The following is a 25,856-nucleotide window of genomic DNA, read 5'->3' as shown; positions in this document are numbered from 1 at the left end:
GAAAAACTTGCAACTCAACATTGGCTATTATATATTCATACAAAACCTACATTTTAATAAAGATAGGGAGCAGACAAATGATTAGAATAATGGGAGCACTGCTGCAAAAAGCTTTCACCCACACACAAAAAAATGACTGAAGAGCTTGTCAGTGACCTTTCTGGAGTATTCCATATGCATAAGTATTTGTGCTCTTTCAGATCTACTGGGCATCGTTAATCTCGTCAGTGTTTTGGCGTTTTTGTTTTAAGAATTCCATGCCATGGAAGGTCTCTATTTCTCCTTAATATGCCCACTGTGAAGGGGAGTGAGGACAGACAATGATGCACAGGACCTGCAGCCAAAAACAACTGATGCACAGCGCATGCTCCAAGGTCCACAATCAGAAAGTGACACACAGCAAATGCGCCAGGAACCTATGCTACAATCATCAGTTAGCAGCCAGTGAGAATGATACCCAGTGCGTGCTTCATCACCGAAACCAACAATCTATTTTTTCAAGAATAGATGAGATCCAATGTAATCAATGTTTGGGAAATGGGACACTACCTGTCTCCTGTGACTGGCTTCAGTGGCTGCTGTGGGTGGAGCATCAGGATCCTGTCCATTTCCTGTGAGATTATGTGCTGTGTGATATCATCCCTCCAGGATAATCCTGAAATAGACAGCCAGGAAGGGAATGGTGACAGCTACTTTCCAGTTTTCTTGGACAACAATACAATTATACACCTTCAAGTTTATAAAAGAAGTCCTCATAAGAAAACAAAAAGCAGTCTACATGTTTTAACTTCTCAGAAGTCCAGAATCCACTCACACCCCAGCCTCTGTGGGAATCCTGTGACCTCTGAGGCAATATAAAATCATACCAGGAACTTTTCACATCAGAATTAATGCTTTCCCAAGCTCAAGGCAAATAGAGAAATGCTTCTGTCAGGTTGCATTGATTAGATCCTGGAGCAAGGTGACCCTCTCCACACTGTACAAAGTGATGTGGCTTCACTCCCTTATCTTTCTCTCTTTCTACAGTGTCTATGCCTAAGATCAGACAAATCTTTGACCCAAAGCATGAACTGATTGTTGTGTCTGGCAAAACTATACATGAGAATAGAGTGGATAATGCACCGTTCATGGAAGAAAGTGTTTATGAGCAACTTGAAAAATTGAAGGTTGACAAAGCAATGGGACCAGATGGGATCCATTCTAGGATATTGAGGGAGCTCAGAAAAGTTCTGGCATCTCTTCTTGTTCAATAACTCTTTGGAGATGGGAGAGCTTCTGTGGGACTGTGACGAGTTGATGGGATCCCTCTTCACATAAGTGGTCGCAGATATGAAGCGGGAAACTACAGGCATGTAAGCCTCACTTTGGTAACTGGGAAAATAATAGAAGGGGGGGGGGAATAAACATGTTGATAAAGGTGAGCCGGTTGATAAGTGTATCTAGATTTTTAGAAAGCTTTTGATAAAGTTCCTCACGAGAGGCTCCTGAGAAAATGAAAGTGTCATGGGATAGGTGGCAAAGTTCAGTTGTGGTTAGGAATTGGTTATCGGATAGAAAACAGAGGGTAGGGTTAAATGGTCATTTTTTCTCAATGGAGGAGAGTAAACAGTGGAGTGCCACAGGGGTCTGTACTGGGACCGGTGCTATTTAACTGATTTATAAATGATCTGGAAATTGGAACGAATGAGGTGATTAAATTTTCAGATGTCACTAAACTGTTCAAAGTTGTTAAAAGGCATGCAGATTATGAAAAATTGCAGGCGGACCTTAGGAAATTGCAAGACTGGGCGTCCAAATGGCAGATGAAATTTAATGTGGACAAATGCAAAGTGATACACATTGGGAAGAATAACCTGAATCGCAGTTACTGGATGCTAAGGTCCACCTTGGGGATTAGCGCCCAAGAAAAGGATCTAGGTATCATTGTAGACAATACGATGAAACCTTCTGCCCAATGTGTGGCGGTGGCCAAAAAAGCAAACAGGATGCTAGGAATTATTTAAAAAGAGATGATTAACAAGACTAAGAATGTTATAATGCCCCTGTATCGATCCATGGTGTGACCTCATCTGGGGTTTTGTGTTCAAAAAACGCTTTTTTGGCACCACTCTGTTCGAATTACGCTTATTTGGAGAGTTGTTTAAAGACAATCATTCGGTTTTTAGTCTACATTTATTTTCTGAGATCTGTGTACACAACCGGACCCCTGAGGAAGGCGGGTTCGCTGAAACACAGACCGTGTAGGGTCTGGTAGGACTACATATGTGGACTATTATACTTGTATTCATTTGTGTTTATCTTTTGGAAGAAGTGATTAATAAATCATCTTTTAGAACATCATTTTCCACAGTTTTCTGTTTTTTATTGCATGAAAAAAATAAGACATCCCCAAAAATAAGCCCTAGAGTGTTTTTTGGACCCAAAATTAATATAAGACACTGTCTCATTTTCAGGGAAACATGGTATTTCACTAGCTCTCTAATATCCCCGAGTATCCTCTTTCTAATAAGTTATTTCCCAGTTCTTTAGCCTGTGTTTCCTAAACGGTCTGTTCTGAGTACCAAGTGCTTGATTCTCAAGAACCAACTTAAGGGAGCTTTTGTTGAAGAGCTGTTCCGTAAGAGCTCTCAAATGTAACTGTTTACTGATATCAGTGGGTTTCCTATAGGCGTTAGTAGTTACCTTCCCCTTATTTTTCTGAATAAGAAAAGCGATCTCCGATTTTACATTTGGAACATAAGTTTTAGTGGTTTGATCTTAAGTTCTTCTTCTTACCAGGCCTTTAGAAGATTGTTAAAAAAAACTTATCTGTTTGATAAATATGTATAATCTAGATAAGTTAATCATTTCTTAATGTTATATTTGATATATAATGTACCGTGTTTTGTGGTGTAAATTTGCTGTTTTTCACAGCAAGAAGAAAATCCTGGAGAAGGACTGAGATTGTCTGGCAAAGTTACACGAGAAAATGGAGTAGTTTCTGCGCCGTTCACGGAGGAGAGTGTTTATGAGCAACTTGAAAAACTGAAGGTGGACAAAGCAATGGGACCAGACGGGATCCATCCCAGGATAATAAGGGAGCTCAGAGAGGTTCTGGCGAGTCCTATTAAAGACTTGTTCAACAAATCTCTGGAGACGGGAGTGATTCCTGGGGATTGGAGGAGAGCGGATGTGGTCCCTATTCATAAAAGTGGTCACAGGGATGAAGCAGGAAACTACAGGCTGGTGAGCCTCACTTCAGTTGTTGGAAAAATAATGGAAGTGTTGCTGAAAGAAAAGATAGTGTACTTCCTTGAATCTAATGGGTTACAGGATCCGAGGCAACATGGTTTTACAAAAGGTAAATCGTGCCAAACGAACCTGATTGAATTTTTTGATTGGGTGACCAGAGAGCTGGATCGAGGACATATGCTAGATGTAATTTACTTGGATTTCAGCAAAGCCTTTGATACAGTTCTTCATAGGAGGCTGTTGAACAAACTTGAAGGGCTGAAGTTAGGACCCAAAGTGGTGAACTGGGTCAGAAACTGGCTGTCGGATAGACGCCAGAGGGTGGTGGTTAGTGGAAGTCACTCGAAGGCAGGAAAGGTGACTAGTGGAGTCCCTCAGGGTTCGGTGCTGGGGCCAATCCTGTTCAATATGTTTGTGAGTGACATTGCTGAAGGGTTAGAAGGAAAAGTGTGCCTTTTTGCAGATGATACCAAGATTTGTAACAGAGTAGACACCGAAGAGGGAGTGGAAAATATGAAAAAGGATCTGCAAAAGTTAGAGGAATGGTCTAATGCCTGGCAACTAAAATTCAATGCAAAGAAATGCAGAGTAATTCATTTGGGGATTAATAATAGGAAGGAACCGTATATGCTGGGAGGAGAGAAGCTGATATGCACGGACGGGGACAGGGACCTTGGGGTTATAGTGTCCGAAGATCTAAAGGCGAAAAAACAGTGTGACAAGGCAGTGGCTGCTGCCAGAAGGATGCTGGGCTGTATAAAGAGAGGCGTAGTCAGTAGAAGAAAGAAGGTGTTGACGCCCCTGTACAGGTCATTGGTGAGGCCCCACTTGGAGTATTGTGTTCAGTTTTGGAGACCGTATCTGGCGAAAGACGTAAGAAGACTTGAGGCGGTCCAGAGGAGGGCGACGAAAATGATAGGAGGCTTGCGCCAGAAGACGTATGAGGAGAGATTGGAAGCCCTGAATATGTATACCCTAGAGGAAAGGAGAGACAGGGGAGATATGATTCAGACGTTCAAATACTTGAAGGGTATTAACGTAGAACAAAATCTTTTCCAGAGAAAGGAAATGGTAAAACCAGAGGACATAATTTGAGGTTGAGGGGTGGTAGATTCAGGGGCAATGTTAGGAAATTCTACTTTACGGAGAGGGTAGTGGATGCCTGGAATGCGCTCCCGAGAGAGGTGGTGGAGAGGAACACGGTGACTGAGTTCAAAGAAGTGTGGGATGAACACAGAGGATCTAGGAATCAGAAAATAATATTAAAAATTGAACTAAGGCCAGTTCTGCGCAGACCTGCATGGTCTGTGTCTGTATATGGCCTTTTGGTGGAGGATGGGCTGGGGAGGGCTTCAATGGCTGAGAGGGTTTAGATGGGCTGGAGTAGGTTTTAACGGAGATTTTGGCAGTTGGAACCCAAGCACAGTACTGGGTAAAGCTTTGGATTCTTGCCCAGAAATAGCTAAGAAGAAAAAATTAAAAAAAAAAAAAATTTAAATTGAATCAGGTTGGGCAGACTGGATGGACCATTCAGGTCATTATATGCCGTCATCTACTATGTTACTATGTTACAGTTCTTCTTATTGTAAACTGCACTGAATGGTGAGATATTGTGGTATATAAATAAAATTATTATTATTATTACAGTCATTGTTTATATACCGCAAAGTTCATTGCGGTTTACAAATATTAAAAGATGGAGACATATTTCAGAATTACATCCAAAATAAATGAAATACCTAAATTAAAATTAATTCATTTTGACACGTCTTTGGAATACTCAGATCCAAGATGGCAATTGAGGCAGAAGCGTGAAGCGCAGCTCCGTGCTTCACTGGCTATATTATCTTACATAAGAACATAAGAACATAAGAACTGCCATCACCGGATCAGACCTTCGGTCCATCAAGTCCGGCGATCCGCACACGCGGAGGCCCCGCCAGGTGTACACCTGGCGTAATTTATAGTCCACCATATCTTTATATGCCTCTCTTAAGGAGATATGCATCTAGTTTGCTCTTGAAGCCTAGGACGGTCGATTCCGCAATAATCTCCTCTGGGAGGGCATTCCAGGTGTCAACCACTCTCTGAGTGAAGCAGAACTTCCTGATATTAGTCCTGAACCTGTCCCCCCTCAGCTTCATTCCATGTCCTCTAGTCCGTGTCAAATTGGACAGTGTAAATAATCTTCTCTGCTCTATTTTGTCGATTCCTTTCAGTATTTTGAAGGTCTCGATCATATCCCCACGCATTCTCCTTTTCTCAAGGGAGAACAATCCCAGTGTTATAAGTCTATCCTCATATTCCAGTCTCTCCATACCCTTCACCAGTTTTGTTGCTCGTCTCTGCACCCTCTCCAGCAGTTTTATATCCTTCTTTAGGTAGGGAGACCAATGTTGGACGCAGTATTCCAAGTGTGGTCTGACCATTGCCCTATAAAGCGGCATTATAACTTTCTCCGATCTACTCGAGATTCCTTTCTTTATCATGCCCAACATTCTATTTGCCTTCTTTGCCGCTGCCGCGCATTGTGCCGACGGCTTCAGGGTCTTATCTATCAGTACACCCAGGTCCCTTTCTTGTTCACTCTTCCCCAGAGTTGCACCTGACATTGTATACTCGTATTCCTTATTCTTATTGCCTAAATGCATTACCTTGCATTTCTCCACATTGAACTTCATCTGCCATTTCTCCGCCCATGTTTCTAACCGACACAAGTCGCTCTGGAGTTTCTCTCTATCCTCCTGCGATCTGATTGCCCGGCATAGTTTTGTATCGTCTGCAAACTTGATGATCTCACTGGATGTTCCTTCCTCCAGGTCATTGATATAAATATTAAAAAGGATCGGCCCAAGTACCGAGCCCTGGGGTACACCACTAGTCACTTTCTCCCAGTCGGAGAACTTCCCATTTATGCCCACTCTCTGCTTTCGGTTTTCCAGCCATTTGCCTATCCATCTTTGTATATCTCCCTCTATGCCATGGCTTTGTAGTTTCCTGAGAAGTCTTTCGTGTGGAACTTTGTCGAACGCTTTCTGGAAGTCCAAGTATATTATGTCCACAGGCTTCCCACTATCAATTTGCTCGTTTACGGTCTCAAAAAATTGGAGTAAATTCGTCAAACATGATTTCCCTTTCCTGAATCCATGTTGACTGGGTTTCATCAAGTCGTGTGCGTCCAAGTGCCGGACTATGCTATCCTTGATCAGTGCTTCAACCATCTTGCCGGGGACCGACGTAAGACTCACAGGCCTATAGTTGCCCGGTTCCCCTCTCGATCCTTTTTTGAAAATTGGCGTGACGTTCGCTATCCTCCAGTCGTCCGGTATCTGTCCAGTTCTGATTGTCAGGTTTGCAAGTTTGTGCAATAACTCTCCGATTTCAACCTTCAATTCCTTTAAGACTCTCGGGTGAATTCCATCCGGTCCAGGGGATTTGTCACTTTTAAGTTTGTCGATCTGATAGTATATCTGGTCTAAGTCCACTTCAACTGTGGTGAGGCTGTCCTCTATTTCTCCTGGAAACACTTTCTCTGCTTCAGGTATTGTTGAGGTGTCTTCCTTCGTAAAGACAGACGCAAAGAAGGAATTTAGTTTGTCTGCGATTTGTTTATCTTCCTTGATGTACCCTTTTCTTCCCTGGTCGTCCAGGGGTCCCACTGCCTCTTTTGCAGGTTTTTTCCCTTTCACGTATCTAAAGAAGGGCTTGAAGTTTTTGGCCTCCTGGGCTATTTTTTCCTCATAATCCTGTTTGGCATCCCTCACCGCCTTGTGACATTTCTTCTGATCATCTTTATGTTTGTTCCAGGCTTCGGTTGTCTTTATGCATTTCCATTTTTTGAAAGAGTCCTTCTTTTCTTTTATGGCTTCCTTCACCTGTATGGTAAGCCATGCCGGTTCTCTTTTGCTCTTTGTTCTCCGATCTTTGGAAATCCTCGGAATGTAGAGATCTTGTGCTTCTGTGATAGTATTTTTCAGTAGGGACCATGCCTGATCTACCGTTTCAAGTTTGTCCACCATCTTCTCTAGTCGTTTTTCTACCATGGCCCTCATGCGATCGTATTTACCCTTTTTAAAGTTTAAGGTGGTGGTTAAGGTTTTGGCATGTTTCCCTTTCCCGATGTCAAGTTTAAAGTTGATTACATTGTGATCACTCGTTCCCAGTGGAACCACGACTTCCACTTCTGTTATCGGTCCCGTGAGGCCATTTAGCTACATGTTCATTTGGACACGTTTTTGTTTTGCTTAAGAAAGCTTACGTATTCTCCCTTGCTGTTACGCAATGGGGAAAAGAAAGGGAGCCTCGCAACTGGGACCTCCGGCGGTCGGCAACTCCAGAGCTATTATACAGACGACATTGGATGCCGGAATTTCATGTCAGACTTCAGGGACGACCCAGGCTTTGGGAGGAGTGCCAATTTCATTGGCAAACCTTAGCTCTGATCAGGCTTCTTTGAACTCGATCTCAAGGCAGCCTCCTCCCCAACCTGAAGGAGGTGTTACAGCGGTGGAACAGGCAACTGAGGATCCTATGAAGGTGGTCAACTGATGAGACCCGGAGGAGAGGTGGGAGAAATGTCTCTTTAGAGACAGTTCCTCACTGAAGACAGTGCAACATCGATGTCTTCCACTCCCCAAGTTGGTGAGAACAGTTTATCTTTACCGGTTCAATTTGGGGAGTTAACTAAGCCTAACCAAGTCAATTTAGACGATCCGTGGAAGGCAATAGTGACTATGAACTCTAACCTTAAAAAGGCTTTAACTTTAGTACACTTCTCCCTCCGTATTCGCGATGATTAGGGGATTGACTAACCCGCAAATATGGAAAAACCGCAAATAACAGCTAGCAGGCTCCAGAGGGCAGAAAGACTCACATAGAGTGCCGGGATTGAGCTGAAAGGGAGAAGTGGGCAGATCGGAAGCAGCTGCAGGCTCGCACTTGAAAGCCTTACCTGCTGCACGCTGAGGCTCACTCCTGGAGGCACTGGCTCTATGCAGTGCTCCTGTTGCACCACGCTGACAACCCCTCCCTCTTTCCACTTTAAATTCCCAGCGATGAGAGGAGCCCAACTTCTGTCTCATCGCAGTCCGCACTCCAGCTGTGCTGCCATTAAACTGCTACACCAAGGCGCATACTGCCTGACCCGGAACCTAAACCCCGGACCCACAGCGCCCACCCAAGCACCGCATCCCAGTACTCCCATTGGCCAGATGGGATTTTTGGAAACCCTCTGCCTCTCCCATTGGGCAAGGGCCCCGACTGTCAAACCGGCTTTGGTGCTTCCATTTCTCAAGCTTGGTACGTGAGTTTGGGATTTGCAAAATTTTTATATCGGTGATTGGATGATTTAAAATGGGGGGCGGAGCCAGCCAATGAAAAATCATGAATAAGCGAAACCGCGAGTGCTGGATCCGCGAATACGGAGGGAGAAGTGTACGTGTTGATTGAGGTACTATTAGTACTCAGGTTAACGCACAAGGGATTATTTTAAAAGAGCAGAGTGAAACATCAAGAACAAATAAATCAAATAAAAACTTTGGAGACAGAGATTGTTAAGGAAAGACAGTCCTGTAGTTTCATGATGTATTATGTTTTCTTGGTGATGACTGTTGTTCTCTTCCTCTGATTGCCATTGTTTGCCTATTTTTACCCTGTGTTCTGCTTGTTTCTCTTGTTGACTCTCTAATAAAAATGATTTAAAAAAAAAGAAAAAATTGGAATATCTAGAAAATAATCTAAGAATATTAAACTTCCCAAAGTCATCATTAATTGCTCCATTAGCAATGATTCGGAAGTACTTAAAAGAAATTCTCTTAATTCCAGAAGAAAATTTACCTCCAATAATTAGGGCTCAGTACTTGTCTTGAGTGGGAAGAAACAGCTTGTCTCTACTTCAGGATGAGAGACAGAACAAGCCAAAAGTGACTTAAACGACAAATTTTTGGGAGGACTCACTTGAAATAATAACAGAAAGAACTACCCTTATTGTGACTTTTGCCCTAGAGTTTGATAGGGATTTAATCTTACGAACATACTTTAGTCACTTGAATGATAAGTTTCTTGGTTCCACTGTACGTGTTTTTCCTGATCTCTAAAGATACACAAAAAAGGAGAAAGGAATTTCTAAGTTATAGACCCAGAGTCTTGGCCCTGGGTGCTCAGTTTCTTTTAAAATTTCCTGTGAAATGTTGTATTTCTTTAGAGGGAAATAATTTCTTATTTTTTGAACTCAAAACAGAGTTCAAAGAAGCGTGGGATGAACACAGAGGATCTAGAATCAGAAAATAATAGTAAATATTGAAGAACTAAGGCCAGACTTGCAGGGTCTGTGTCTGTATATGGGCGTTTGGTGAAGGATGGGCTGGGAAGGGCGTCTATGGCTGGGAGGGTGTAGATGGGCTGGAGTAAGTCTTAATAGAGATTTCGGCAGTTGGAGCCCAAGCACAGTATCAGGTAGAGCTTGATTCTTGCCCAGAAATAGCTATGAAGAAAAAAATTAAAAAAAAAAATTAAATTGAATCAGGTTGGGCAGACTGGACCATTCGGGTCTTTATTAGCCGTTATCTATTTTGTATATAAGTTGGGGCATTTCCATAATAAATTTTGAACAACTGACAATAAAACTTAAACCATATTCTGGCTTCCAAAAGAAGCCACTGGACGTTTAACAAGGTGAGATTCTATCTCCCTTTCTTAGACCAAAAATCAATCGAATTGCTGTGTTTTGTAAAGTTTGCAATTTATGTAATAAGAATTTTCAACAGTCTAAGTAGATAATGTTACAATAATCTGTCAAAGACAACAATAAAGATTGCATTAATTGAAAATGGTAAAATCAATTTGAAATGTGAAATTGAGGTTTCCAAGCTATTAATCCATTTATGAAAATCAAGACGTTCAGTCGCTGTCCCTTTCCACACAATAAAAAAAATATCTATGTACCTCTTCCTCTAGGCTAATAATTGTCTATTATCTGCATGATTAGTCAAAAATCATCTCTCAGAGATAGCTAGAAACATGCCAAGGAGAGGAGAAGAGCAGTGTCGGGGTTCCCTTACTCGGTGCCGAAGAGAGGAGCAGCATCGGGCCGAGCACAGGAGGAAGCAGAAGGCAGGAGGAAGCAGAAGGCTCGGGGAAGCGGCGAGAGTTCGCTCTGCCCACCCCCACCGCATCACAGACAGCGCCGGACTCCCTCTTAAAAGGGGAGGAGCCAATGGCGCGCAGCCGTTCAGCGTGTGGCGAAGGCGAGCGGCAAAGGCGCTCGTCTTAGCGAGAGCGCCTTTGCGAAGGGCCTCAAGAAGGGCCAAGTCAATACACCCAAGAGCACCAGGGAAGGACTGAAAGGTAAGGAAGAAGCAGGCGCAGAAGAAACGAACACGCACAAGCAACAGTAAGGTAAGGTAGAGCAAAGACAGCACACACAAGAAGAAGGTAGGAAGCAGGCGCAGAAGGAAGCAGGCACTAAAGGAAGCAGGCACACAAGCAACAGTAAGGTAAGGTAGAGCAAAGACAGCACACACAAGAAGAGGGCAGGAAGCAGGCACTGAAGGAAGCAGGCACAGAAGGAACACGTAATCTTAACTGTTATCTTAAAGTAGGAACGACAATGGAAGCAGAGAGAAACCAGAAGATGAGCTTTCCAGTGTTCTGCACAGACTGTCATATGTATGACTACCTCCCCTCGGGAAGACAGTCATATGTATGCAGTCAGTGTCAGGAGCTGAAAAGCTTGAAGAAGGAAGTCAAGCGACTAGAGGACAAGATACAGGAACTAGAAGGACTCTACACCACGGAAGACCCAATCAAGACAACTGAAGACTTCATGAGTGAGAGACATATCAAGGAGGAAGTCAGGGAACTCAAAAATTCATTGAGGAAGCATACAGGAGGAGGGTGGAAGAGAACGAACTTCAGATGAAAGATGAAGTTATACCAACACCAACATGGAAGGGAGAACAAGAAGCAGACAACCTCAAAGAAAACACCCACAGAGGAATACCGCACGAGGGGGAGGAATTGGCTAGTCGATGCCCAGAAGAAGAAAGAGCGAAGCACACCAAGGACATTGACCTGAGACCAAAGCGAACATTGAAGAAGGGAAAGTCAGCGATCCTAGTGGGAGACTCGATCCTGAGGCTTGTGGACAGCCACATAGCAGGAGGAAGAGAAGATCGGCTGGTGACCTGCCTCCCAGGAGCAAGGAAATGAAGACAACAAAATACCAGGATCTAAATTGCATATATACTAATGCAAGGAGCCTAAGAAACAAAATGGGGGAATTAGAGGCCATGGCCACTGCAGAGGACATAGACCTCATTGGAATCTCTGAAACATGGTGGAATGAGGAAAACAAATGGGATACAGCACTGCCGGGCTACAAACTATATCGCCAGGATAGGTCAGGACAGAAAGGATGTGGAATAGCACTGTACATAAAAGAAAGCATACAATCGACAAGAATGGATACAGCAGAGACGACCAACAAGCTGGAATCGCTATGGGTTAAAATACCAGGAAGGAAAGGGCCTGAAATAAAGATGGGCCTATACTATCGTCCACCTGGGCAAACCGGAGATATCGATGAAGAAATGGAAGCCGAGATGAAGCGAGAATGCAAAAGCGGTAACACAGTTATTATGGGAGACTTCAACTACCCCGGGATAGACTGGAGTCTTGGAAGCTCAAGATGTGCTAAGGAGACAGAATTTCTGGAGGCTACACAAGATTCCTTTATGGAGCAGCTTGTTAGAGAACCGACGAGAGGACATGCCACTCTGGATCTAATCCTAAATGGGTTAAGGGGATCTGCAAAGGAAGTGGAAGTAGTGGGACAGTTGGGAAACAGCGATCATAATATGATCAAGTTCAAGGTTGAGATAGGAATACCAAAAGGAAAGAGAACCATAGTGACAACTTTTAACTTCAGGAAAGGAAACTACGAAGCAATGAGGGGAATGGTAAGTAAGAAACTTAGGAACATTTCCAAAAAATGGCAAACAGTAGAACATGCCTGGTCTTTTTCCAAGGACACGGTGAGCGAAGCGCAAAATCTGTATATCCCCAGATTCAGAAAGGGGTGCAAAATGAGTCAAACAAAAGACCCAGCATGGATAACTAATATAGTGAAGGAAGCGATAGGCAATAAGAAAAATTCATTCAGAAAATGGAAAAAGGACAAAACTGAGGGGAACTGGAAAGAGCACAGGAAGTATCAAAAAGAATGTCACCGTGTGGTCCGAAAAGATAAAAGAGAGTATGAAGAGAGGCTAGCCAGGGAAGCACGAAATTTCAAACCGTTCTTTAGATATGTTAAAGGTAAGCAGCCGGCTAGGGAGGAGGTGTGACCGCTGGACGACAGAGACAGGAAGGGAGTGGTGAAGGAGGAGAAAGAGGTCACGGAAAGACTTAACATGTTCTTTTCATCTGTATTTACAAACGAAGACACAACCAACATACTGGAACCTGAGCAATTCTTCAATGGAAATCAAGCAGAAAAATTAACATCCATGGAAGTGAACCTTGAAGATGTACGCAGGCAGATAGAAAAACTAAAAACTGACAAATCCCCGGGTCTGGACGGAATCCATCCAAGGGTTCTGAAGGAATTAAAGGAGGAGATAGCGGAACTACTGCTGCAAATTTGCAACCTATCCCTGAAAACAGGAGTGATCCCGGAGGATTGGAAGATAGCCAATGTTACGCCCATCTTTAAAAAGGGATCAAGAGGTGACCTGGGAAACTACAGACGAGTCTGACCTCAGTTCCGAGGAAAATGGTGGAAGCACTGATAAAAGAAAACATCGATGAACATTTTGAAAGAAACGAACTTCTGATAACCAGCCAACATGGTTTCTGCAGGGGGAGATTGTGCCTAACTAACTTATTGCACTTCTTCGAAGGAATTAACAAACAGATGGACCAAGGAGACCCCATAGACATCATATACCTAGATTTCCAAAAAGCCTTTGACAAGGTGCCTCATGAAAGTCTACTCCGGAAACTGAAGAACTATGGGGTGGATGGAGACGTACACAGATGTATCAGAAACTGGTTGGCGGGTAGGAAACAGAGGGTAGGGGTGAAGGGCCACTTCGCGGACTGGAGAAGGGTCACGAGTGGTGTTCCGCAGGGCTTGGTGCTTGGGCCACTGCTATTTAATATATTCATAAATGATCTAGAAACAGGGACGAAGTGCGAGATAATAAAATTTGCGGACGACACCAAACTATTTAGTGGAGCTCAGACTAAGGAGGACTGCGAAGAATTGCAAAGAGACTTGAACTAGGGGAATGGGCGACGAGATGGCAGATGAAGTTCAATGTTGAGAAATGTAAAGTATTGCATGTGGGAAGCAGAAACCTGAGATACAACTATACGATGGGAGGGATGTTATTGAATGAGAGTACCCAAGAAAGGGACTTGGGGGTAATGGTGGACATGACAATGAAGCCGACGGCACAGTGCGCAGCGGCCGCTAAAAGAGTGAACAGAATGCTAGGTATAATCAAGAAGGGTATTACTACCAGAACGAAAGAAGTTATCCTGCCATTGTATCGTGCAATGGTGTGTCCGCATTTGGAGTACTGCGTCCAATATTGGTCGCCGTACCTTAAGAAGGATATGGCGTTACTCAAAAGAGTTCAGAGGAGAGCGACACGTCTGATAAAAGGGATGGAAAACCTTTCATATGCTGAGAGATTGGAGAAACTGGGTCTCTTTTCCCTGGAAAAGAGGAGACTTAGAGGGGATATGATAGAGACTTACAAGATCATGAAGGGCATAGAGAGAGTAGAGAGGGACAGATTCTTCAAACTTTCAAAAAATGTAAGAACAAGAGGGCATTCGGAAAAGTTGAAATGGGATAGGTTCAAAACAAATGCCAGGAAGTTCTTCTTTACCCAACGTGTGGTGGACACCTGGAATGCGCTTCCAGAGGACGTAATAGGGCAGAGTACAGTACTGGGGTTTAAGAAAGGATTGGACAATTTCCTGCTGGAGAAGGGGTAGAAGGGTATGGATAGAGGATTACTGCACAGGTCCTGGACATGTTGGGCCGCCGCATAAGCGGGCTGCTGGGCGCAATGGACCACAGGTCTGACCCAGCGGAGGCATTGCTTATGTTCTTATGTTGATGGTGCCATTGTGCAGCTTGTGGTCGAATGTGCTTCAAAAACTTATTGTCAAAGTAAAAATAATTCTAAATGTAATTTCTGGTAATGTCATCATGAACTGCAGTGGAATTTTCCTGCAATGATCATTCTTTAGAACAGTGTATTGTAAGCAGATTCCAGGTGTGCCACAAAATGCTGGTGAGGAGGGGAGGTGCCAGTGCTTACAGGACTGGCATCTCACGGCAAGAGGCGCGTCCTGTAGTCAATCAGCCTGCCTTTCCTCCTCACTGGAACCTCTGCTCCTTCTCCTCACCTCTCATTCTGCAGCCCCCCCCCCCACCACAGATGGTAATAGGAGGCTCAGGGCTGTGGCTGGAGGGTATCCACACATGCACGGACGTCAACGTGATGATATCACATGTTTACGACACCATCGTGTCAATGTCCATGCATTTCCAGGTGCCCTCCAGTCTTGGCCCCAAGATTAGCCACATATGGGTGACTCCCTAGCCGAGGAATGTACCGACTGGACCTGCGCCTTAGCGCTTTGTGCATCCCTCGCCTGGCTGTGGAGGCCGAGCCGGGCAGGGTAATCAGGCAAAGCAGGTAAAGTTGCTATGTAACATCTTCTGTGATATTGAATGTATTGTAATTCTTCACTATTACCTGTAATTAACTCTTCTCCTGTAATGTAATACTACTGGAAATGCCCAGATATCTTCTTTATTGTAATCTGTTGCTATGTTACATCTTCGGTGATATTGAATGTATTGTAACTCTTCACTGTTACTTGTAATCTACTCTTCTCCTGTAATGTAATTCTATTGGAAATGCCCAGATATCTTCTTTATTGTAATCCGCCTAGAACCGCAAGGCACAGGCGGAATAGAAATCCCTAATGTAATGTAATGTAATTAGTGTGCCACAGCTTAAATTGTTTGCGACATAATGCTTTAGAAGAACCTCTTTGATGATGTTTAAAGTTTCTGACTGAACGATATTCATAAATAGAGACTTGACATCCATAGTTGGGAAGAATGGGTCTTAAAAATTTATCAATAAACATGTAGAACAGCTCAAAAAGAGAGTCAAAGGCGGACATAATGAGTCTTCCTGGAGATGCATTTAAAGATTATGTAAATTACTGCCAATAGCTGGTCTTCTAGGGGAGTCTACATCAAGGAAATCACATTCCTTTCTGTGATATAGTAACATAGCAAATGATGGCAGATAAAGACCTAAACTGCTCATTAGTTATTCTCATTAAAAAAAATATGTGATTAAATTAACTTCTCTTCTTTGATATTTTTGGGCAATAGACCAAAGTCCTAGGTTCCAACTGCTGAAGTTGCCATCAAAGCTCACTTCAGCCTATCCAACCATCCTGTTTGCACTACTACAAAGCTGGCCAGAAACATTCTCATGTTCCAAGTTAGTGGAGTTCCCATTGATGCCCTCCCTAGCCCATTCTACACCATATATGGTAAAGAAACCATACATTAGTTCGTTAATTGATATCATTTGTTTTCTAATTAGAGATCCTCACCAATTTTCCTCGGGAGGGCATTCCAGGCATCCACCACCTCTCTGTGAAAAAGAATTTCCTAACATTGCTCCTAAGTCTTCCTCTCTGTAACCTCAACTTATGCCCTCTAGTTTTACCATTTTTTCTTCTCTGGAAAAGATTTGGTTCTATATTAATGCCTTTCAAATATTTAAACATCTGTATCATATCTCCCCTGTCCCTCCTCTCTTCTAGGTCTTCCAGTCTCTTCTCATACTTCTTTTGATTCAAACCTCTTACCATTTTCATCGCCTTCCTCTGGACTACTGCAAGTCTTTTTATATCCTTCGCCAGATACAGCTTCCAAAACTGAACACAAATCTCCAAGTGTGGCCTCACCAATGGCCTTTACAGGGGCATCAACACCTCCTTTCTTCTTCTGGTTACTTCTCTTTCTATACAGCCTAGCATCCTTCTGGCTACAACCACCACCTTATCACACTGTTTAGATGCCTTTAGATCCTCAGAAACAATCACCCCAAAGTCCCTCTCTCCATCTGTGCTTATCAGCCTCTCACCTCCCAGCACATACGGTTCCCTCAGATTTCTACCCCTCAAATGCATCACTTTGCACTTCTTCGCATTGAATTTTAGTTGCCAGATGTTAGACCATTCTTACAACTTTTGAAGATCCTTTTTCATGTTTTCCACTCCCTCCGGGATGTCCACTCTATTACAAATCTTGGTATCCTAACCCTTCAGCAAGGTCACTCACAAATATATTGAACAGAATCGGTCCCAGCACCGATCCTTGTGGAAAGGGACAGATTCTTCAGCCTATTGGGAACTACAAGAACCAGGGGGGCACTTGGAGAAATTGAAAGGGGCAGGTTTAGAACAAATGCTAGGAAATTTTTCTTCACTCAGAGGGTGGTAGACACCTGGAATGCACTTCCAGAGGATGTGATAGGACAGAGTACATTAAGAGGATTCAAAGAGGGATTGGACAAGTTCCTGAAGGATACGGGGATTGAGGGATATAGATAGAGGTAGAGATAGGATTAGGATAGAGGTAGAGATAGGTTTATGAAAGGGTATTGAAAAAGGAACAATGGGGATTGAAAGGCTTTTAGACAAAGGATCACTTACAGGTCATGGACATGATGGGCCACCGCATGAGCGGACTGCTGGGCGCGATGGACCCCTGGTCTGGACCCAGCAGAGGCAACTTCTTATATTCTTATGTTCACTCCAGTACTCACTTTTCCCTCCTCCTAGCAAATTCCATTAACCACCATCCTCTGGTGTCTGTCCATTAACCAGTTTCTAATTCAGTTCATCACTTTGGGCCCTAACTTCAGCCAAGGCACCCCCTCATAGCGTTGTTCCACTATCCTTAACTATAGCCTCCTCCTAATCCTATTTTCAAAACTGAATCGATTTTAGATTTGATCTGCAGTGTACAGACATCTTCAACTCTTCTGTAAAATTTATGATCTTCCAGTTGTCTGTCTGTTTCTTTAATGTAAACAACGGGATACATAATATAGAAACATAGAAACATAGAAGATGACGGCAGAAAAGGGCTACAGCCCATCAAGTCTGCCCACTTTGCTTACCCACCCCCTGTCTATGCCCTAATGACCCAATTTTCTTATCTTGACCCTCGTAGGGATCCCACATGGGTATCCCATTTATTCTTAAAGTCTGGCACGCTGTCTGCCTCGATCACCTGCACTGGAAGCTTGTTCCAATGATCAACCACTCTCTCTGTGAAGAAATACTTTCTGGTGTCGCCATGAAATTTTCCGCCCCTGAGTTTGAGCGGGTGCCCTCTTGTGGCCGAGGGTCCCTTGAGAAAGAAAATATCATCTTCCACTTCGACACGTCCCGTGAGGTACTTAAATGTTTCGATCATGTCTCCCCTCTTCCTATGTTCCTCAAGAGTGTAGAGCTGCAATTTGTTCAGTCTCTCTTCGTACGAGAGACCCTTGAGCCCCGAGATCATCCTGGTGGCCGTCCGTTGAACCGATTCAATTCTGCGCACATCTTTACTGTAATGTGGCCTCCAGAATTGCACACAGTACTCCAGATGAGGTCTCACCATGGCCCTGTACAACGGCATTATGACTTCAGGCTTTCGGCTGACGAAACTTCTATTGATACAACCCAATATCTGCCTTGCCTTAGATGAAGCCTTCTCCACTTGATTGGCAGTTTTCATGTCTGCACTGATGATTACTCCTAAATCTTGTTCTGCTGAAGTCCTAGTTAAAGTTTCTCCATTCAAGAAGTACGTCCTGCATGGATTTCCGCTTCCGAGGTGCATGACCTTACATTTCTTAGCATTGAAACCTAGCTGCCAGGTTGAGGACCAACTTTCCAATGTAAGCAGGTCCTGCGCCATATAATTCTGTAAACTGCATTCACTTACTATATTACATAGTTTGGCGTCATCGGCGAATAGTGTTATTTTACCTTGAAGCCCTTGAGTCAGATCCCCTATGAATATGTTGAAAAGGAGTGGACCCAGGACCGAGCCCTGCGGCACTCCACTGGTCACCTCCGATGTTTTAGAGAGGGTACCATAAACCACCACCCTCTGAAGTCTGCCACTCAGCCAATCATTGATCCATGCAGTTAGTGTCTCTCCTAACCCCATCGATTCCATCTTGCTTAGCAGCCTGCGGTGTGGGACACTGTCAAAAGCTTTCCTGAAGTCCAGGTACACGACGTCCAAAGACTCTCCCAAGTCCAACTTTCTTGTTACCCAGTCAAAGAAGCTGATGAGATTGGATTGGCAGGACCTACCCTTGGTGAATCAATGCTGACTGGGATCCCGAAGATTCCCTTCATTCAAGATCATGTCCAATTTGCTTTTAATTAGTGTTTCCATGAGTTTGCACACTATTGATGTGAGACTCACCGGTCTATAATTCGCAGCCTCTACCCTGCAACCCTTTTTATGCAGAGGAACGACATTAGCTAATTTCCAGTCCAGGGGAACTTTCCCCTTACTTAGGGAGAGATTGAATAGCTCAGTCAACGGTTTCACCAGGACATCGCTCAATTCTCTGAGCACTCTTGGGTGCAAATTGTCTGGTCCCATGGCTTTGTTCACCTTGAGTCTTGCCAGTTCACTGTAAACTTCACCTGGTGTGAACTCAAAATTCTGAAATAATAATAATAATAATAACTTTATTCTTTTATACTGCTATAACCAAAAGTTCTAGGTGGTTTACACTAAAAAGAGCTGGACAATCAGTGAAATACAATAATACATTTGCAAAATAAAATTTCAATAATAAAACTCACTAAGTAATAAACTTATCAAACAAAGTGGTCTTAATTAATTTCCAAAAACAGCAATAGGATAACATAGTTTGCTGAATACATTTACCTAACCAAGATTGTTGCCTACTAGCTTGAAATGCTAAGAAGGTCTTATATCTACACCCATTAATTTTGGGATAAGCAAATAAGTAGAAGTTTCTAGTTTCTCTTGATGGTCTATGCAACACAAAATGAAAAAGGTAAATGACCTTGTCCCCTCCTTTATCAACACAGGGTTATAAAATTATGATCTTAACATTAGCATTCACATTCTGTCACCTGCATATATATATATATATAACATAATCAACAACCAATAAACACACTTGCACTAATTTGTGGAACAAGTATTAGGGAAGAAAAAATACTTGATAGGTTCAAAGGACTTCTAAAACGCTGGCTCTACAAAGACGCCTAAAATTCGGTTCTTCAGATTCCTCATCATTATAAAAGACAATTAATGGGTAACAATTCCCCACCCTACTGTTCCAACCCAACTTCTTTCTGTTTTTCTTTAATACATTGTAGTTGAACCTGTCCTATGTTTGTCACGTATTGTCAGAGTCTAATTTATACTATGTTCTATTGATACCCCAATTTTATAGTTGTAAATCACTTTGAAATATGATATTGTGATTGAATCAAATTTTTAAATAAACTTGAAACGTACAGCTTTATTAACGATTCACATCTCAACTCACAATTCAATCCAAATAAAACATCAAATACCCCAAAGCAGCTTCACAATTCCAGACAGCTATTTAGTGATGAAACTTGCTCCTTTTAATTTTATACTTTTAAAACATCATACAAGCATGACCTACGATAACGCCAGGTCAGGCACCCCCTCATAGCGTTGTTGCCTACGACTGCTACATTATTTATGAACTTTTCATCTCCCAGCCGCATCTGAGACCAGTGCCCCAATTTTCTGCCCTCATTCCACAGCTGCGACCTCTGTACCCTACCCCAAACCCCTGCTAACTCTCCACCCCAAAGCCTAAGTGCCACCCCAAGAACCACCAAATCCACCATAACAAACAGTGTGTGTGAAATTACAATAGGTGCCATCTCTCCTTCCCTGTTCCTCACAGACTAAAGCCCGCCAAAAGTTTCCACCAATCCCACTGTTTGTTTATTTTGCTCCACCAATAGAGAATTCTGTTACATCTCCACCTCCACTCTTCCACAGTCCTTCATAGCCTTCACTGCCCACTAGTACTGCCCGATTCAGGAAAAAAAATTTTGATTCGATTTGATTCAGCCTATTGATTTGGTTTTTCAATTTGATTCGATTTTCCTGCCCAGTTGGGTGTTTTTTTTCAAACATCCTGGTGGGTTTATTTTATAGCTTCTTCACCACCTTTGGCTTCTCCTAACCACACTGGCGCTGTGATGTAAATAAAATAAAGAAACAAAAAGGACTTTTCCTCTCTCTGTTAAATCCTAGCTCACATTTGCGGTCTAACACCAGCTCTGGCAGGATACACATTTCAAATCTGACATATTGTAATTTCAAAACAGAAAATAAAATTAGTTTTTCTACCTTTTGTTGTCTGGTCAATATTCAAATCTTGTTGGTCCCAGGCTCTGGTTGTCTTCTGATAACTTGCTTGCCAGGGTCTCCTTCTTTCTTCTTTCTCCTTGCTAACCAACCATCTGCCATCTCTGTCCTCCCTTTCCATTTCCCTTCCCTCCCCCGTAGGTCTGGCATCTTTCCTTTTTTTGGTCTCCATCCACAGATTCACCTTTTCTCAACTACCCTTTCATCCAGCATCTCTCCCTCCTTCCCACCACCTTAGGGTCCACCATCTCTCCCTTTCTTTTCCCAACTACCCTTCTATCCAGTATCTCTATCCCCCTCTCCACACCATCCCTTGTGTCTAACTTCTCCCCCTTTCTGATTCTTCCCTCCCTAAATCCCATTGTCCACCATCTCTCTCCCTCTCCTCTATTTTTAGACCCATTATTTCTTCCCCCCCAAAGTCCGGCATACGCATGTCTCTTTGAACCCGCTCTTCCCTCCCTCCATGTACTTCTACACCAAGGCCACCCTCCCCTGAAAGTCTGTCCCCCCCTGAAGACCTGTGACACCATCCCTGAAGGCCTGTTTCCCCCTTGAAGGCCTGTCCCCTCCTTGAAGGCCTGTCTCGCCCCCCCTTGAAGGCTTGTCCCCCCACTTAAAGGCCTGCCAGTCCCCCCTTGAAGGCTTGTCCCCCCCCTTGAAGGCCTGTCCCCCCCCCTTGAAGGCCTGTCCCCCCCCTTGAAGGCCTGTCCCCCCTTGAAGGCCTGCCTCCCTCCCTTCAAGGTTTGTCCCCCCTTAAAGGCCTGCATCCCACCCCTGAAGGCCTGCCTGCCTGTACCCCCTGAAGGCTTGTCCCACCCCTCACCTCAAAGGACTGCTCACATCCTCCCCCCCCCCCCCCCGGAAGGCCTGCATGTTCCCCCTGGCCTCCCACTGGTGTCCGGCTTCCCCCCGGCCTCCCCGCACCGTTTACCTTATAGGAGCAGCCTGCAGACAAGATCACGGTGCTAGCAATCTTTGCACTGCTTCGGAGCTGTTTCCTCTGCCGTGGTCCCACCCCCTCCTCTGACGTCAGAGGCAGGATCGCGGTGGATGAAAAAGCTCTGAAGCAGTGCAAAGATCGCTAGCACCGTGATCTTGTCTGCAGGCTGCTCCTATAAGGTAAACAGTGCGGGGAGGCCAGGGGGGGGAAGCGGGAGGCCAGGTGGGGAAACTGGATATCAGGGGGAGGGGGAACCGGACAGCAGCACTTCCCGACTGACCCTCCCCCCTCGCCCTCTAAAGTAGGTGTGGCAGTGGCCGGCCAGCAAGAGCAGTGCTGCCGCTCCTGCTTTAGGAGGCGAGGGGAGAGGGTTAGCCGAATCGGGAAGCCAGTTTTTTTGAGTTTTAAATCGATTTGAATCGATTCACCCAAAGTGAATTGGGCAACACTACTGCCCTCCTCACCTCCCTTTATTCCTCCCCCACCCTCAACCCATTTACACAAATTCCACCTGCAAGTACTCAGCTAATGTTATTAACACACACACCGGGTTAGTTTGGAAAACAAGAGTCATGCATCCCAGAATATTTTAAGCTAGGAATCTGACATCCATCCCTGTCAGGAGAGAGTCTGCACGGACAAAGACAGAGCTCATACCTTCTGCCAGCAGCTGATATAGCAAATCCTGTAGTCTCTGGAGAGTGCCAGGCGTGACCTCAAAGAAGGTTTTCTCTTGCAATGACCTCCCCTGACAGTGGCCAAACAAACCATCTAAAAGGAAAGCCAGAACAGCACAAAGTAAGACGATGAAATTGTGTGTGACAGAGAGGAATGAGAATTGTGCAAATCCACATGTGGTGTGTGACAGCAGGGGTGAGAATACCTGTATGTGTCTAACAGTATGATTGAAAATTCGCAGGGGGTGGTGTGTGTGTGACTTAGAGTAAGTGGCAGTATGAGCTGATATTTTCTGTGGCTTTTAGAGGGATGGCTAATTTTTAAAAGGCTGGAAAAAAGTGGTTTTCAGAAACTGTGCACCCAGTCTTTGTGCAAACATTGGAGCATTTTCACCGATGAATTCTCAACAGAGGGACAGGCCCAGAGAGGCAACACCATATGCAGCTTTGCATTTTCAAAACTAGACACATTCTGGCAAAAAAGTACATTATCCATTGTCCTTATCCATTCTCTGCCCAAAGTAGGATTGGGCAGAGAATGGATAAGGGCAATCCCTTACAGTGAGTGTTAATCCAGTGGCGTACCTGGGGGAGGAGGTGCGGGGGGGGAGGGCAGTCCGCCCCGGGTGCACGGCTTGGGGGGGTGCACAGCCGGCCAGGTCCGGGTCTTCTTGCCCTTCCTTTCCCCTGGCCGCGCTACTACGATCCTACCTCCCCCCGCCAACAAGAAGCTTTTCCGACGTCAATTATGACATCGGAGAGGATGTTCCGAGCCAGCCAGGCAGTGATTGGCTGGCCTGGAACATCCTCTCCGACGTCAGAATTGACGTCAGAAAGACTTCTTGTCGGCGGGGGGAGGTAGGTTCGTAGCGGCGTGGGACGGGGAAAGGAAGGGGAGAGGCGCTTTTTTTTTCCGCGGCAGGGAGGGTAGGATGTAGGCAGGCAAGCTGGCTGGCTTTAGCGCAGCAGCAGGGAGGGAGGAGATAGGTAGACAGGCAGGCTGGCTTTGGGGTGGCCAAAATCTAGAAGGTAGTGGGGGGGACATAAGGAGGCACTGGGGGCACTATGGACACAGGAAGGAGGCACTGGGGGCACTATGGACACGGGAAGAAGGCACTGGGGGAACTATGGACACAAAATGGAGGCACTGGGGGCCTTATGGATACAGGAAGGAGGCACTGGGGGCACTATGGACACAGGACGGAGGCACTGGGGGGCACTAAGGACACGGGAAGGGGGCACTGGGAGCCTTATGGATACAGGAAGGAGGCACTGGGGGCACTATGGACACAGGACGGAGGCACTGGGGGGCACTAAGGACATGGAAAGGAAGGAGGGAAGGAATAGAAAGGGACAATTGTTGGGCCTGAGTGCAGAAAGAAAGAAATGAAAGAAAGGATACACAGTCAATTAATAGATGTCCCCTTTTGATGAAAAAAATAAATGGTCACGTTACCTCTGACTTACTTTCTCTGCAGCAGAGTTGGCAGCCGTGCTGAGGTGCGGGAAGGTCCCGCGCTGACTCGTCTGCTGGCTCTGCTCCAGAAGAAGTAAGTTACGTCAGAGGGGGTGGACCCGGCAGACGCAGTCATTGCGGGACTTTGCCACAACTCCCTGCGTCTGCCGGGTCCACCCCCTCCGACGTAACTTACTTCTGGAGGTTTGGATCAGAGTCAGCAGACGAGTCATCGCGGGACCTTCCAGCATGCGGATGCTGAGTCCGCTCCAGAACAAGTACGTCGGAATGGGGTGGACTGGCAGCCGGCAGCTACAATCATCGTGGGACCTTGCTGCATGAACGGAGAGAAAGGAGCAGGTTTGCTGGAATGGAAGAGTAGTGGAAGGAAAGAAAGGGGGCAGGGTGGTATGGAAGGGTGGTGCTGATAGAAATGATATACAGAGAAAGGGGAGAGACATAAGGGGGAAGGATATTGGAGAGAGAGAAAGGGGGCAGATGCTGATTGAAGAGGGGTGGATGGCGAGAGAAAGGGCAGACATTGGATGGTAGTGGGGAGCCTATGCTGGATGGAAGTGCAGATGGGAGAATTAAGGGAGCAAATGCAGGAAGGAAATGGGAGGAGAGAAAGAGGGGAGCAGATGCTGGATGGAAGTGGACAGAGAGAGGAGAAGGTACTAGATGGAAAGGTTGGAGAAAGAGGGTACATGATAGGAGGGGATAAATAAAAGGAGGGCACATGATGGAGAGAAAAGGATTGAGTTAGGGAAACACTGGAGGGATGAGGGAAAGAGGTGGCAAGCTTTAGGTGGACAGTAAAAAAGGACATTGATGAGAGGGTAGTAAGAATGTAATCTAGACAGATGCAGAAAAAAAATTGAAAAGGAAAATGAGGGGGAAAAAGGGAAAGGGATTGCAGAGGAAAGGTGTGGGAGAGGGAAGGAGAGCAGAGAGATGCCAGACCAATGGGGGTGAAAGGACAGATGGAAGAGGAAGGCATACAGTTTCTGGAAGGGGCATAGAAGGAGAGAAGATGCCATATAGGGGAAGAGAGACGGCAGACAGTGGATGGAAGGAAGAGAGTTACAAGAAGATGAGGAAAGCAGAAACCACAGAAGACAAAGGTAGAAAAAAATTTTGTATTTATTTATTGCTTTAGCAGACGTGTCACTGTTTCTGTGGTGAACTGTATGCAGAGTCCAGCTTCTTACTGGTTCAATTTAACCTTTGTCTATGTATTTCTATTTTATCCCCCCTTTTTACAAAACTATGGAGTGTTTTTTAGCGCCAGCTGTGGTGGTAGCAGCTCTGATGCTCAGAATTCTATGATCGTCAGAGCTGTTACCACCGTGGCTAAAATTCACACTACAATTTTGTAAAAGGGGGAGGGGTTAGTTTGTAATGACATATTTCATACTAGGCGAAGGTGTTTTCTGTGTTCTGTGTGTTCGAAAGACATGGTATTCTGTTAGGATTGACGATGTAGGATTGATCTGTACTAGTCTGGCTTGTTTAGTTTTACAATGGGTGTATTGATGTACTGCTCACTGCAGTATGTAAGATGCTGCCTTTTCCTAGGTACTCATGTGTGACATGTGGCTTGTTACTAAAAATCATGTTTTTCTTATAGATGGGGGGAGTGCCAAAAAATGATGGGCCCCAGGTGTCACATATGTTAGGTACTAGCTATGAAAACACAGATATATTGAAAAACCAATGTATGTTAACCAACACTTTCAATTGTCGACTGCTGTAATGTTAGGACATGAAAAGATAACGTTTTGCTGAAACACAGTGGAGCAGGTGTCACCTCGCTTTTCAATCAAAAAGAAGGAAAAAGCCTCAGAAAAGGCCCTCCCACCACCACAAAACGTGGATGTCAAGGTGGTTAGACGGTAACCTCACAGGCAAAACCTTCAAAAGTCAATTGATGCGAGCAAAGAAACTTATGCTTCACACGTGTGTTAGTATAGATAGAGGAATAAAGCCACTTATCTTTAACTGATCGGCACACCGACGGAGGCCAGCGTTTCACCG

The 25,856-nt window shown here is 44.6% G+C and overlaps 1 protein-coding gene across 4 annotated transcripts in view; it reads right to left on the bottom strand.

Annotated features, from left to right (window-relative positions):
* PTPRN (protein tyrosine phosphatase receptor type N) overlaps nt 1–25,856 on the bottom strand; it is a 152,934-nt gene that overhangs the window by 94,651 nt on the left and 32,427 nt on the right. For 2 of the 4 annotated variants that reach the window (XM_033946754.1, XM_033946756.1), the window contains 2 exons: nt 22,344–22,457; nt 550–655 (listed from right to left, as the gene is read on the bottom strand). In XM_033946754.1, the coding sequence (XP_033802645.1) occupies nt 550–655; nt 22,344–22,457 (220 nt within the window). Of the gene's footprint in view, nt 1–549; nt 656–22,343; nt 22,458–25,856 lie in introns of those variants that run through there. The other 2 variants (XM_033946757.1, XM_033946758.1) reach the window with 1 other exon arrangement.

Source organism: Geotrypetes seraphini, chromosome 5 (assembly GCF_902459505.1).
Source record: "Geotrypetes seraphini chromosome 5, aGeoSer1.1, whole genome shotgun sequence".
In the NCBI taxonomy this organism is placed as follows: Eukaryota; Metazoa; Chordata; class Amphibia; order Gymnophiona; family Dermophiidae; genus Geotrypetes; species Geotrypetes seraphini.
Note: the sequence above shows the minus strand (reverse complement) of the source record. Positions and strands in the feature narration are given on the sequence as shown.